At 45.1% G+C, this 15,753-nt stretch overlaps 1 protein-coding gene across 1 annotated transcript; it reads left to right on the top strand.

Annotated features, from left to right (window-relative positions):
* Positions 1-263: 263 nt before the first annotated feature.
* CDK5RAP2 (CDK5 regulatory subunit associated protein 2) lies at positions 264-15,363 on the top strand. The gene has a single exon (XM_073612596.1). The coding sequence runs from the start codon at positions 1,910-1,912 to the stop codon at positions 7,817-7,819; it is 5,910 nt and encodes a 1,969-aa protein (XP_073468697.1). The 5' UTR covers positions 264-1,909; the 3' UTR covers positions 7,820-15,363.
* The last annotated feature ends 390 nt before the right edge of the window (positions 15,364-15,753 follow it).

The raw sequence follows: 15,753 nt of genomic DNA, 5'->3' as shown, positions 1-15,753 counted from the left end.
ATGATAAAACTGCAGAATGAATTCAGGAGGGTCTGTATAACTTCAATGAGGGAAACTGTGATCGCTGTGATGTCCTCCTGAGGAATCCAAATCTCCTCACATCTCTCCTCCCTCTCCTCTCATCACATCTCCCCTCCTCTCCTCTCCTCACTGTACCACAGCTCTGTCAGAAGGCGGGAACTCCGCTCGTGCTCGCGCTCCTCTACTCCCGGGAGCTCGCGCTCTGTGGGTGGGGCCCGAGGCTTGCCGTGCGTGCCCGCGCTCGTCCGTCCGGCGTACTCCCGGGAGCTCGCGCTGTGCGGGCGCGCAGGCAGGCGGGGACAAGGTACGTCAGACAAGATGGCGGCGTTTTGAATAACAGTTCTGGCGGCCGTTTATAAAAGGAACGGGAGAGCGGACTATTACCGAGTGTTACCGGTCCCGGCCGCGGTTTCGGAATGGATTTGTCTGCCCTCTTGTGATCCTCGGCGGGAAAGCCACCGCCGCCGGGAGCGCGCACCTGAGAAGAGGAGGCCTGACTGCCCGCAGAGAGAGAGACATCTTCACCTCACAGAGAGAGAGACTGACAGTATGTGAGGTGAGATATCATTACATGAAAGAGGGACTGCTGGGCTGAGGAGAGACGCCCTTTCAGGAGAGAGACTCTTAGAATGAGGAGAGACGTAATTTTATAGAAGATAAAGAGACCTCCGGTCCGAGGAGAGGCCTCACTGCTGATCGGAGGTGAGACGTTCCTTCACGAGACACTCTGACAGTATCTGAGGTGAGACGTCTCGTCAAAAGTGACACTGCCAGTCTGAGGTGAGACGTTCCTTCACAGGAGAGATTGCCGGTCAGAGTTAAGACGTTCCTTCACAAGAGAGACTGCCGATCTGAGTTAAGACGTTCCTTCACAAGAAACCCTGTCCATATCTGAGGTGAGACGTCCCTTCACAAGAGAGACTGCCGGTCTGAGGCGAGACGTTCCTTCACAAGAAACCCTGACCATATCTGAGGTGAGACGTCCCTTCGCAAGAGAGACTGACGGTCTGAGACGAGACGTTCCTTCACAAGTGAGACGTCTCTTCACGAGAAAGCCTAACAGTTTCTAAGGTGAGACGTTCCTTCACAAGAGAGACTGCCGGTCTGAGGGGAGACGTCCCTTCACAAGAGAGACTGCCGGTCTGAGGTGAGACGTTCCTTCACAAGTGAGACCTCTTCAAGAGAAACCCTGACAGTATCTGAAGTGAGACGTCCGTTCACAAGAAAGACTGAGGATCTGAGGTGAGACGTTCCTTCACAAGTGAGACATATCTTCACGAAAAACCCTGACAGTATCTGAATTGAGACATCCCTTCACAAGAGAGACTGCCGGTTTGAGGTGAGACGCTCCTTCACAAGAAACCCTGACAGTATCTGAAGTGAGACGTCCCTTTACAAGAGAGACTGACGGTCTGAGGCGAGATGTTCCTTCACAAGTGAGACATCTCTTCACGAGTAACCCTGACAGTATCTGAGGTTAGACGTCTCGTCACAAGAGATCCTGACTGTATCTGAGGTGAGATGTCCCTTCACAAGAAACCCTGAAAGTTTCTGAAGTGAGACATCACTTCCCGAAAGACAGCCAGTCAGAGGAGAGACTTCCAGAGAAAACCTGCCAGTATCTGAGGTGAGACATCACTTCACAAGACAGACTGCTGATCTAAAGGAGAGACTTCACTTCGTAGAAGACACTGCTGCTCTGAGGTGAGACATCACTTTGTGAGAGAGACTGCCGGTTCGAGCTGACATTAGAGGCTCTGCAAATCTGACTAAATACATCCCCCTCCCTTAAGGGGGTGTGAGAGAGAGGCACGTTGCCCCATAATAGACTGTTAATCTGTGAGAGAGACAAATCTTGAGACTATGTGACGTGCTGAGAGACTATACCATGGAGAGAAACAGTCCACCTGGGCTGGGAGAACAGTTTCTGAGAGGCAACCATCTCACTATGCAGAGAGACAGCTGGTCTGAGGAGATTGACCCCCTTAGGAGCAATCATGGAAGAGACAGATGGTCTGAGAATGAGGATAACCTTCAGAGAGAGAACTCCCACACCTTAGACGGAGAGAGCCTCCTTTTAGATCGAGACAGCTTGTCTGAAGAAGATGACCAGCCAATGAAACCTATTGAGAGAGACAGACAGTCCTTACCCGCAAACGGAGACACCGTGGGCTTTGAGTTTATGGGAAGACATCACCCTGTGAGAAGTAGATATGAAAGAGAACGTGTCATGGCCCAAGACTATGACCCCCCCTATGAAGGTGATAGTCTGTCCATAGAGAACTCCTCCCCGAGAGGGAGTAATGAGAGAGCTTGTGACCCTGTGAAGGGCTATGATCGACTTTCAGTAGACCGAGCACACACCATGAAGGATTTCGAAAAGCAGATCACAGAGCTAAAGAAAGAGAACTTTAACCTGAAGCTGCGCATCTATTTTTTGGAGGAGCAAGTGCAGAGACATTGTGACAACAGCAGTGAGGAGCTCCACCGCATGAACATAGAGCTGAAGGTGGAGGTGGAGAGCTTAAAACACGAGTATCAGGAGAAGCAGAACCTCCTTATCAGAGCATCTAAAGCCATGGAGAGCCTTGCTGGGGAGCACAACGTCACCATTCAGCAACTCAAGAATGACCATCTCAAGCAGCTTCGGGAGCTGGGGGAGGCCAGTCGCCAAAAACTCCAGCTGTTAGAGGAACTAAAACATGAGAAAGGGGAGCTGGAGAAAGTCTGCGTGCTCTTGGACCAAGAGCGAATGCAAAGGTTTAATGCAGAAGAGAGGTTGCTGGCAGTCAAAGAACAGTACAACAAGAGCATGGGGATATTGGAGGAGAGAGACTGGATTATACAGTGCTTAAATGAGACTTTACGCTCTAAAGATGCTTTAATTACTCAGCTGGAGAAACAGATTCACACCATGATGCCAAGTGACACTTCCAATGGGAATGCAACAAAGACTGTCAGTTTGCTCCCAGAAAGCGACCTACAGGAAGGTCGCTCGCAATCTCCAGCACTAACATGCAGGGACTGCCTTGCAACCAAAAGCTCAGAGGAGAAAGAAGAAAATGCTAACGAATGGCAAAAGAAAGTTAAAGAAATGGGCAACGTTATAAATGAGCTGCAGCAGAAAGTGGAAGCGAGTAAAGCGGGATTAGCCAACGAAGAGAAAAATGCTGTGAAACGGGATAAAGCTATACAGGGCCTCACATTGGCGTTAAAGAAAAAAACAAAAGAAAACGAAAAGCTTCTGAAGGAAATTGAAAATCTGAACGCCACCTTAGCAGAAGCAAGGGAGCCTGGCCTGCGTGACCAAAGCCTCAGAAAGGACAGCGATCCTGATTATAAGAAGCTCATTATAACTATTCAAGCTCAGCAGGATCTATGCTCCCGGCTCCACGAATATGAGAGGGAATCAGGAAGCCTACAAAAAGAGCTTGACGCCATCGTAATGCTTCGCAAATGGTTGGAAAGAGATATTCAGTCTAACCAAGACCTGAGGAAGATTTTGGAAGCCCAGATCATGGCAAAATATAGAGAAAGCGACACCATGTCCTTTCCTGGGGATCAGACGTCCTATCTAAGTATATGCCTCGATCACTTGGATGAGAATAACATGATGGAAGCTGTTAACCGGGCTCTCGTGAAAGCGTCGGAAACGCAAACCGTGCTTAAAGATTCTTCTCTGACTGAAGAAAGCTTAAATAATTCACAGAATAGCAAATTAGAACTGTCCGTCATTGAGGACGCAAAAGATGAAAGCGCTACAGCTGTTGCCACACACCCTAAGCATGAGTTCACAGAACCCAGCCAAAGCACGGTATCGTCTTCCACACAGACCACATTGAAGTATTATGCTGACCAAGCCATTCTCGTTGACGGTTTTGCACTTGGAAAAGAAAGCTCGGAAAGTATTAAAAATAGAGATGAAGAAATCCTCAGTAATGCGGAGAGCCTTCGGTTTACGTCAGACGTTCATAAAAGGCATAACGACAAACAACAAAAGTGTTTTTCAAACAACCTGACAAAATCCAGAATTCCGGTTCTTTTGAAGTCTCCCTTGAGAAAATGGATTAAAAGGGAGGCCTTCCTTACATCAAGAGAAAACGACCACCTCTGTCTTGAGAAAGAATTGCAAGAAGAAAACAACAGACTGCTGGAAGAGTTGGCGTGTGCTAAACTTGAAATTGGGGCCCTTAAATCAAACAAAGGTACTCCCCAAGGCTGGGATGATTCTGATAGCGCTGGGATTGAGCCTTTGATTCCAATCTTACAAGACCGTCAGATTGGGGGACTAAGTGGACTAAATCAACATGTTTGTCTTGAGAAAGAATTGCAAGAAGAAAACCGCAAACTACTAGAACAATTGGAATGTGCTAAACTTGACATAAAGGCCCTTCAATCATACAAGGAAAAACCTAAAGGCTGGGATGATTCTGATAAACCTGAGCCTTCAGGGTCGATCTTAGAAGGAGACCTACAGGCTGAGAGACTAAGTGGATTAAAGGAACATGTTTGTCTCGAAAAAGAATTGAAAGGAGAAAACCACAAACTCCTAGAACAGCTAGCAAGTGCTAAACTTGAAATAACGGCCTTTAAATCACACAAAGAAAAACCTAAAGGTACTCTACAAACCTGGGATGATTCTGATAATGCTGGGAATGAGCCTACAAGGCAGAGCTTACAAGGAGAACTACAGGCTGAGAGACTAAGTGGATTAAATGAACATGTTTGTCTCGAAAAAGAATTGAAAGAAGAAAACCACAAACTCCTAGAACAGCTAGAATGTGCTAAACTTGAAATAAAGGCCCTTAAATCAAACAAGGAAATCCCTACACAAGGCTGGGATGAATCTAACCATCCTGGGAATGAATCTTGGAGGCCGATCTTACAAGGAGACCTACAGGCTGAGAGACTAGGTGGACTAAATGAACATGCTTTTCTTGAGAGAGACTTGCAAGAAGAAAACCGCAGACTGCTAGAACAATTAAATTGTGCTAAACTTGAAATAAAGGCCCTTAAATTAAACCAGGAAAAAGGTTGGGATAATTCTGATAACAAGCCTTCAAGGCACATCTTACAAGAAGACCTACAGGCTGAGAGACTAAGTGGATTAAATCAACATGTTTGTCTTGAGAAAGAATTGCAAGAAGAAAACCGCAAACTACTAGAACAGTTGGAATGTGCTAAACTTGACATAAAGGCCCTTCAGTCATACAAGGAAAAACCGAAAGGCTGGGATTATTTTGATAACGCTGGGAATGAGCCTTCAAGGCTGATCTTACAAGGAGACCTACAGGCTGAGAGACTAAGTGGATTAAATGAACATGTTTGTCTTGAAAAAGAATTGAAAGAAGAAAACCGCAAACTACTAGAACAGCTAGCAAGTGCTAAACTTGAAATAAAAGCCTTTAAATCACACAAAGAAAAACCTAAAGGTACTCCACAAGGCTGGGATAATTCTGAGAATGAGCCTTCAAGGCAGAACTCACAAGAAGACCTACAGGCTGAGAGACTAAGTGGATTAAATCAACATGTTTGTCTTGAGAAAGAATTGCAAGAAGAAAACAGCAGACTACTAGAACAATTAGAAAGTGCTAAACTTGAAATAAAGGCCCTCAAATTAAGCAAGGAAAAAGTTTGGGATAATTCTGATAATGCTTGGAATGAACCTTCAAGGCTGATCATACGAGGGGATCCTCAGGCTGGTAGACTAAGTGGACTAAATGAACATGTTTGTCTTGAGAAAGAATTGCAAGAAGAAAACTGCAAACTACTTGAGTTAGCAAGTGCAAAACTTGAAACAGGGGCCCTTAAAGCAAACCAGGAATCACCTAAAGGTTGGGATGATTCAGGTAATGCTTGGAATGACCCTTCAAGGCCAATCCTACAAAGGGACCTTCAGGCTGCTGGGAGACTAAGTGGATTAAATGAACACGTTTACCGTGAGAAAGAATTGCAAGAAGAAAACCACAAACTACTAGAAGAGTTAGCATGTGCTAAACTTGAAATAAGGGCCCTTAATTCAAACAAAGGTTGGGATGATTCTGATCATGCTGGGAATGAGCCTTCAAGGCTGATCTTACAAGGAGACCTACAGGCTGAGAGACTAAGCGGGCTGTCTGGACAATTAAAATATGCGCAGATCGAGATGGGAAAGCTTCAGCCAGTTGAAAATGTAGTTAAAAGCACAGAATTTGCATGCAAATTGGAAAAAGCTGAAAAAGAGCAGATGGATTCTTTACAGCAGACATTCCATAAGGAACTACAGTTAAGAAATGACAAGTCTGCACTGGATGACAACCATCCATTAAATGTGTCTGAAATCACAAATAACAATTCGGCCCTGGATAATGCAAATATAGCAGAGAGAGATCTGTCTGCACAATCCCTGCACAAAGAGTTGCAGTTGGAGAACCTCAGGCTTGCTGAGCAGCTAAAATCTGCCCAGATGGACATTGAGAAACTTCAGTCAAGAGAGGTTCACTTACAAAACAAAAATGCTCTATCTGATTTGGATAGTGCCTATGAAAAGGAAGACGTGGCTATAAGGACCCTAATAAAAGAACTGCAGCTGGAAAACCAAAGGCTGGTTGAACAGTTAAAGTGCGCACAAGTCGAGATTGAGACGCTTCGGGAAGAAAAAGCATCGGAAGACAACAGCTTCAGACTTGATAACGTAGACACGGAGGATAGAGATTCCGAACATTCTTTCATCGATAAAACAATCACAAACACTATCGGCTTAAGCGAAATTCACAACGGAAACCCAGATTTCGAACTCCAAGTCAACAGTCACAATTTTACTTGCCAAAATATTGCCGGACTATGCTGCCACCGTGAACGTTTCTGTATAGAATGTGCCAATAATCAAGAAACTCTCGTATTTCAGTCTTCCAGCTTTAAGAAGGTCTCCACAATACAGAAAGAGTGCAAGCTTCTTACAGTATCTCAATCTCATAGACCGTTTGAAGACACCTCCTTGTCTAAGTACGATTTGCTGGTACAGTCGCAAGCTCGGGAACTGTCTCATCATAGGCAGAGAATAAAAGAGAGCCACAATCTGAGCGTTGTGTGTTCGAAAAACTTTATTAATGTCATCAAAGCATTTGAAGATCTCATCTTGACTGCTAGTTTAGATTCCAACATCGCTTTGGGTTTCCAGGAACAGCTCGCTCAGACAGTTGAATGGCTGAAAGAGTTGGAGTATAAACTTAGCGATGCTTACTATGGTGAAGACGACGCCAACAGCGACCACTCAGCTGACAGCTTGTTGTATACACCGTCACGCTTAGTTCCTGGACACAAAATGTGGGCGGATAAACATGGCTGCCATGTGCTTGGCTTAGTGGAAGACTACAATGCTCTCCGTAAGCAGATCCTTGAAGCAAAAACTGTCCTGGAAGAGACTGAGGCTTTCCTAGACCACGGTGTGCAAACAGCAGTGCTAAACATGACCGATCATTTTGGTAACATCTTTTTTGAAAAGTTCAACAGAACCAAGCAGTCTCTGGAGGAGGCAAGCTGCCTGCTGAAGCTCCTATGGAGGGTATCCTTGCCCATGAAGACCCACAGCTCCTACAACATCCGCCAGGTGGAAGAGACAAACCTTGAGATGACCCAGCTTCGTAAGAGGGTTCTGGAGCAAGATAAGTTGTTGTCTGGGATGGTGAAAAGGGTCTACTCTGAAAACCAAATGAAGGAAGACATTGAGAAGCTTATTTTAAATCAGCTCGCAATGACTCACAAAATATTAAAGCGAGCAAAAGGGAATCTAGCGGTTCAGGTAGTGGACAAGCAATGAAAAAGTAACTGCTGGTTTTATGTTGGATAGAGTGAAGAACTTTCGTCAGGTTTTTAATTGTCCTTGTTGAGAAGGTTTCCCTTTTATGTATGTTTTTATTCTGGTTAAGATTTTTTTTATTTGCATTCAGAACATGTGATCATCATAATTGTTGTTGTATTTAAACTTAGAGGTATGACTTTTCAAAAAAAAAAAATCAAATATACTCACCTAGGTTGATTTGATGATGCATCTGTTCCCCCGCCAGCTTTGTAGTAAGAACTGAGCGATCAAACATCATTGATCGCACAGTTCTCCCCCTCCGCCCTGAGCAGAGACCTGTGACTGTCAGTTACCAGCTCACTGGAGCGCTGGGCTGTGGAGGGGTGCGAGAGCAGCTGGCCCAGGCTCTCGGTGGATCGCTGAGAGGCTGAGCCAGGTGCCGATCCAGGCTTCTGGGTGGATCCCCACCATATGGTTGCAATCTTTCCCCAGCCTGCAGTGGCTCTGGGATGTCAGCTGACAGCGCAGAACTAACTGCTCTCCTGTGATCCACAGGGGAAGTAAAGCCAAAAAGACTTTGGCTGTACTTCTCCTTTAGGGTAGGTTCACACCTCCTTGTGGAGCGGGTCACAGCAGGGGGTCCGGTGCGTCCCTGTTCACCGTTTCAGGTCCGATTTTGTTCAGAATTTTGCCTGAATTCTGACCTGAAACAGACCAGAAAACGCACAGGACTCCTGTGCAATTCACTTAGCAGCTGTCCTGGAGCTGTGTGAACCAGCTCCATTGAGAGCCGGTCACAGGTCTCTGATCTATGGGCGGCCGGGAGTAAAGCGGTCTCCGTTGTCCATTTTACACCCGTCTGCCTCCGGATCCAGTCTGCCCAAACGGGCCTGACCGTACCCCAGATGTAGGCGGGTGTAAATGTCTATTTATACCCGCCGGTCCATCGGAATGCATGGACCTTCCGATCAAGTCCTCCTGAAAAGCTGACAGGTGGACCTGATTTGGATGGCCCGTTTAAAAGGGCCTTAACTCTCTGGTTTGAGGGAGCCTGGAGAATCGCAAAACATCGCTTTTAGGGCTTTTTTTGCCTGAAGAAGGCAAATCGGGGGAGGTGGGGGGGTGTTTGACAGGCGATGAGGAGACGTCATGTTACCTTCTCACCGCCTGTTTGGCAATGTAAAAGCCTGCACTTAAATGGGTCTCTTTTAGCCTGGGGTAGCGCCGAAACACGATTGGAGGGACAAACTAGGCCTTAGCCCACTTTCACACGGTGTGACTTGTCATGCGATTTGACATTTTAAAATCGCATGACAAGTCGCACCCTTATTTGTGCCTATGGAAAACGTTCAAATCGGCAGGACTTTGACTTGCGTTGATTTTGAAAAGGTTCCTGCGCTATTTTTGGCGATTTTCTTTTGCGACTTGCATAGATATCTGTGCGTGAAGTTGCACAGATGTCAGCAAGCCGCACAAAAAAAAAATCTCACTGACTGGCGGATTTAAAATTGTGCTGAAGTAGCGTGATTTCAAAGCCGCATTCAGTGTGAACCGGGCCTTTATAGAGCTTTTTTCTTTGTGTTGATGGTTATACGTGAAGGGCTATTTTTATGATTACAAGTCCTGAATGCAGGTGACAATTCTCTACATGGGACTAGTTGTCCTTCAGGATTGCCAGAGAAGTCGCCACCTTTTTTTTTTTTTTTTTTTTTAAGCTCCATTCACACGTGTGTGACTTGTCATGCAACTTTTGGACATAAAAGTTGCATGACAAGTAGTTCCCCATGAATTCCAATCATACCTATTCATATATGCGCAACGTAAAGTTGCAGCGACTTCAGAGTAGTTCATGCATTATTGTGGTCTGATTTTCATGCAACTTGAGGGCCATAGACTTCAATGTTAACGCTTCAAAAGTTGCATGAAAGTCGTAAACTGAATGTCATACAATACAAATTGGGTGCAAAAGTTGTCCATTATCACTGGTCAAAGCCAAAGTCGTATCCAAGTTGCACCCATTTAAAGTTGCACTCCAAAGTTGGTGCAACTTTGAAGTCGTAGAAGTGCGAATGGAGCCTTATTGTCCTTCAGGATGGCCAGAGAAGTCGTCATCTTATCACAAATATCTTTAAACTTAGTATTTAAGGCCCCTTTCACACTTGTACCACTTAAAGCGATGCCTGTGTGATCTTGGGATCTATGGACCTCAAGTCGCATCAAAGTCAGATACCAAAGTAGTGCAGGGACAGATATAAATAGTACTCATTGGAAATCATGGGGTACGACTTGTCCTGGGACTTTGCAGTCCCAAGTCGCACAAGTGTGAAAGATGGCCTTAAAGTATCTAAAAAAAAAACATCCGTCACCAGAACAAGAAGTGTTGGGAAATCTTCTCACCTATTTTGCTAAGTAAGTTGCCATGTTGCGTTTTATACCGAGTTCCTAATTGTATTCTTACCGCCTGGTGTGACCCGGTATGGTTTTATATATTTTTGGCTGTATTTTATCCTTTTATTGGTATATCCTGCTTGTAAAGTTTTAAGTTAATGATTTCTATATATTTGTATAGAGTGGTTACCGATTTTATTTTCGCAATCGTTTTGTGCCTTTTTTTTTGCCATGCTTGTTTATCTTTTGATTATACCATTGACCGGGTTTTCCCAGTACTTCTGGAAAGTATCAGGCACCTTATACTCTTAGACCCCCCCCATACACACTATTAGATTTTTCTGCAGATTTTTGTCTTCAGATTTACTCAAACCATATAATATGAGGTCAAACCTTAAAGCGGAGTTGTGCTTAAAAAAAAAATTAAAAGTCAGCAGCTACAAATACTGCAGCTGCTGACTTTTAATAATCGGACACTAACCTGTCCCAGGGTCCAGCGATGCGGGGGAATGAAGCCCCGCTTGTCCCTCCTCCTCTCTGCGGAGCTGGTGTTCTGCCGAGAAAGTTCCGCTCGGCGGATAAGTTCCCCCCTCTACTGCGCCTGCGCAGTAGGATCCGGCGGAAGTAGCAGAAGCGGAACAGCTGAAAATCAGCTGTACACGGCACCTGTAAGAGGGCCCCTCGCGGGCTCGCTGCGCTCGCCACGCTTCGGGCACAGCCTCGCTGCGCTCGGCACTTTTAGATTCCCCCTCTAGGTCCACTTGGATGGTGGGGAAGGAACCTGGACCTAGGGCGCAGGCGCCGTGTACAGCTGATTGAAGCGTTTGAGCTTCGGCTATCTCCGGCGGCTGACAGTAGTACGTACTGCGCAGGCGCTGCGCCTGCGCAGTACAGGGGGGAACTTATCCGCCGAGGGAACTTTCTCGGCAAGACACCGGCATTGTCACTGTGGGTGCCCGGCTGTGGCTTCACGGCGCGCTGTGACTAGCTAGGCAATCATCTGGGACCTGTGACCTGTCCCAGATGATTGCAGAGAGGGAGGGGGGAGATATTAAGTTGCTTCCGGTGCCGCAGAGCCCCTGGGAGGAAGTGGGAGCTGGAACCCTAAAAAGAGGGTTTCCGCTCCCCCCCCAAAAAAAAATGACATGCCAAATGTGGCATGTCAGAGGGCCACCTTCCCTTAAAGCGCAAGTTCCATTTTTGGCTGGAACTCTGCTCTAACGGGTTCCCGGCCGCCGCAGTTATACTGCAGCAGAATGGCTCCCCCTGGGCGAGCCACTGTCGTATGTCCGGCCCTTTAAGATGCTGTAGGAGGCACGCGCCCGCAGCGTGTGCCCCGAGCCAATGTGAGTACCCGGTGGGCGCGATGACCGACGAGCACCCGCGATCACTCGTGACAGATCGAGAACCAGGATCTGTGTGTATAAACACACAAATCCCTGGTTCTCTCAGGGGAGAGGAGAGAGATCATGTGTTCATACTGAGTATGAACACCGTTCTCTCTCTAGACAGTCCCATCCCCCCATACAGTTAGAACACACACACGGGGAACACACTTAACCCCTTGATCACCCCCTAGTGTTAACCCCTTCCCTGCCAGTGACATTTATACAGTAATCAGTGCATTTTTATAGCACTGATCGCTGTATAATTGCCAATGGTCCCAAAAATGTGTCCACCATAATGTCGCAGTCCCAATAAAAATCGCAGATTGTTGACATTACTAGTAAAAAAATAAAATTATAATAAAAATGCCATAAAGCTATCCCCTATTTTGTAGACGCTATAACTTTTGCGCAAACCAATCAATATACGCTTATTGCGATTTTTTTTTCTTTACCAAAAATATGTAGAAGAATACATATCGGCTTAAAAAATTTGGTTTTTTTTGTTTGTTTTTTTTTTTTAAATAGTTTTAAAAAAATGGGATATTTATTATAGCAAAAAGTAAAAGATATTTTTTTTTCAAAATTGTCGCTCTTCCTTTTTTTATAGTGCAAAAAATTTAAAACCGCAGAGGTGATCAAATACCACCAAAAGAAAGCTCAAAGAAAGCTCTATTTGTGGGGGGTAAAAAAAAAAGGACGTCAATTTTGTTTGGGTGCAACGTCGCACGATCGCGCAATTGTCAGTTAAAGCGATGCAGTGCCGAATCGCAAAAAAAACGGCCTGGTCATTGAGCAGCCAAATCTTCCGGGGCTGAAGTGGTTAAGAGTTTCAATTTGTATGCAATCAGTCAGGCCCCTCGCACTGCATGGTTTTGGTAAATCTGAAGACAAAAATCTGCAGAAACTCGAATCGTGTGTATGGGGGGCCTTAGTGAGACAGCTCGCCTTACAGCCGGCATCACCTCCTTACTCGGGGAGAAGTGCGCTTGTTACCTGAAAAGTTATCAATATAGTATAGTAAGCGAAGTCTTATATCACCGGAGAGGTGGAAGTAACAGATGCATATTACATATCTATCTATTTCTGTATAGATAGATATGTATGTATAGATATATATATTTATTATTATTCATTATAATATTATTATTTTTATTTGTGACCCTATGCTTCATCTGTGATGGCATTTGCTGCTGGTCTGTTTGCTGCCCTGTTTATCTGCCTGAGTGAAGTCCGTACCTCCAGGCCACATGGCGGCACTGTGTCCTCCAGGCCATTGGCACTCAGCAGTGCATTGTGGGAGGAAGGAGAGAGTCACATGTCAGGAAGGAGAGAGTCACATGTCAGGAAGGAGAGAGTCACATGTCACCCGGTACTTGGAAGTACAGAGGACCTACTATACTCTGACAGGTGAACGGGGCGCCTGGGGAGCAAACAAGAAGGCAAGTGTCTGAGCAGAGAAGGCAAACTACGAATCCATCCTTTATTTTGCCCCGCATGGGTTAGCACAGGTTCACTTTACCATGTAATGCTGGTTTTTCATGCTTATTAAAGCAAACCTGTCCTATTGTGATAAGGAATAACTTTCACTCCCTGGTGCTATATATATATATATAACCAAAAGTATTGGGACACCTGCCTTTAGGCTGGGTTCACACCATTGCGAATTAGATGCGGTTTTCCCCGCATCCAATTCACATTAGCAGAAGATTTTGACTGGCTCTCTATGGAGCCGGTTCACATATCTCCGCAGTGGGTCCGGTGCGTTTTGCAGAAAACCTCTGGGCGTCTTTTGGTCCGTTTTAGGTCCGAATTCAGACCAAAATTTGGGCTGAAATCGGACCTGAAACGGTGAACCAGCACACACTGAACCGGCACCCCAGTCTTAGTCCGTAGGGTTCAATATTGAGTTGGCCCACCCTTTGCAGCTATAACAGCTTCAACTCTTCTGGGAAGGCCGTCCACAAGGTTTAGGAGTGTGTCTATGGGAATGTTTGACCATTCTTCCAGAAGCACATTTGTGAGGTCAGGGACTGATGTTGGATGAGAAGGCCTGGCTCTCAGCCTCCACTCAAATTTATCCCAAAGGTGTTCTATGGGTTTGAGGTCAGGACTGTCAAGTTACTCACCCCTAACTCGCTCACCCATGTCTTTATGGACCTTGCTTTGTGCACTGGTCCAAACCATTTGGTGGAGGGGGGATTATGGTGTGGGGTTGTATTTCAGGAGTTGGGCTTGGCCCCTTAGTTCCAGTGAAGGGAACTCTTAAAGTGGATGTAAACCCAAATTTTTTTTTTTTTTTTTTATGTCATACTGTAGATGATAAGATTTCCTATCATTTGAGCCCAGTCTTGCCACAAAGAGTGAATCCATCTCTGAGCAATCCTCTTTTATTGTTCAGTGAGATAAAACTTGACAAACTGAGAAAATATTTGTCAAATCCTCCCCCTTGCTGTGAGTGACAGGTGATTTACATATCTCGTGCACTAGCCTAAGACACATTATTTTTTAATTCCCTCCCCCACTCCTTTCTTCAGCTGCTCTGCCAGGATTGGCTGTTCCACACCTCACCATGATTTGGCATGCTGAAGTCATGTGGTGACTTTCCTGTCTTTTTACTGGATGTTAGAGATCATAGCAGAAGTTCAGTGTAAGAAATACACAGGAGAAAATTCATATTGACAAGGGGAGTGTAGAGGTGGGCGGGGAGTCTACTGACATCACGACTCCACCCACCGAGCTCCAGACAACAGACCCGCCCACAGAATATGCAGTTTTTCAGGTCTCATAACAGACAGAGGGGAGACATTTGACAGGTAAAGATACATGCAGGAGGCATCTATATCCTTATAGATAACCCCTATGGCAGGAGTTTAGAAAGGATGACATTGGGTTTACATCCACTTTAAGGCGTCAGCATACCAAGACATTTTGGACAATTTCATCTCCCAACTTTGTGGGAACAGTTTGGGGATGGCCCCTTCCTGTTCCAACATGACTGCGCACAAAGCAAGGTCCATAAAGACATGGATGAGCGAGTTTGGGGTGGAGGAAACTGATTGTCATGCACAGAGTCCTGACCTCAACCTGATAGAACACCTTTGGGATGAATTAGAGCGGAGACTGTGAGCCAGGCCTTCTCATCCAACATCAGTGCCTGACCTCACAAATGCCCTTCTGGAAGAATGGTCAAACATTCCCATAGACACACTCCTAAACCTTGTGGACAGCCTTCCCAGAATAGCTGCAAAGGGTGGGCCAACTCAATATTGAACCCTACGGACTAAGACTGGGATGTCATTAAAGTTCATATATGTGTGTAAAGGCAGGCGTCCCAATACTTTTGGTAATATAGTGTTCCTGGCTGCCCTTCCTCTCTAGCACAGTAGTTCCAATTAAACTCAAACTTTTACATATAAAGCTCAATGCTTACCCCCATCAATAAATATTGAGGTAATACATTTAATGCATAAAGGCTGAGCTGTGATAGTACCACCCTAAAATATACAAATGATTGGGTGTAGTTTTGCTTTAATATTTAATTAAAAAAAAGGCCTGGTTTATAAAATGGGGGAGGGGCACATATTGGTAAAATGTGTTCATAACAACTAATTAAACAACATAACAACAAGCAAAGTCGTGATTGTTGCACTATATGTTGGAACGAAACACAAAACCTTTATTTGTACTTTTGGCTGCGTCATTAGCGCTCTTTTTTTGCTCTGTCAGTATCTTTTCAGTGTTATTAAAGTGTGTGTCCCTTTATAAAGGCCGTTGTTTATTACCTCTCCTCAGGTGTGGTCTGTTTTTATCTGAAGAACTTGTTCGATTTGTATTTTATTTATTGTTTATCAATACTTCTAGTGTGTCATGGAACATTGCGGACATGAAAGTCATACTCCTGGCTAAACCTGACTAGTCTTAAAGTAGAACAAGAGGCAAATCTTTTTTTTTTTTTTTTTTTTTTTTTTTCATTTTGGATAGAGTAACGGAGGGTTATAACCCCTGTCAATTTTTTTTCATCATCTATGTCTCATTGTGGAGATTTCCCTTCACTTCCTGTCCCATAGCCAAACAGGAAGTGAGAGGAATTTCCTACAATTTAAGGGAATCCCTTGGGGACCCCCCAGGTCATCATTGGAAGATTTCCTCTCTATTACTTTTCTGGGGACAACCTAA

Source organism: Aquarana catesbeiana, linkage group LG02 (genome assembly GCF_042186555.1).
Source record: "Aquarana catesbeiana isolate 2022-GZ linkage group LG02, ASM4218655v1, whole genome shotgun sequence".
Classification (NCBI taxonomy): domain Eukaryota; kingdom Metazoa; phylum Chordata; class Amphibia; order Anura; family Ranidae; genus Aquarana; species Aquarana catesbeiana.
Note: the sequence above shows the minus strand (reverse complement) of the source record. Positions and strands in the feature narration are given on the sequence as shown.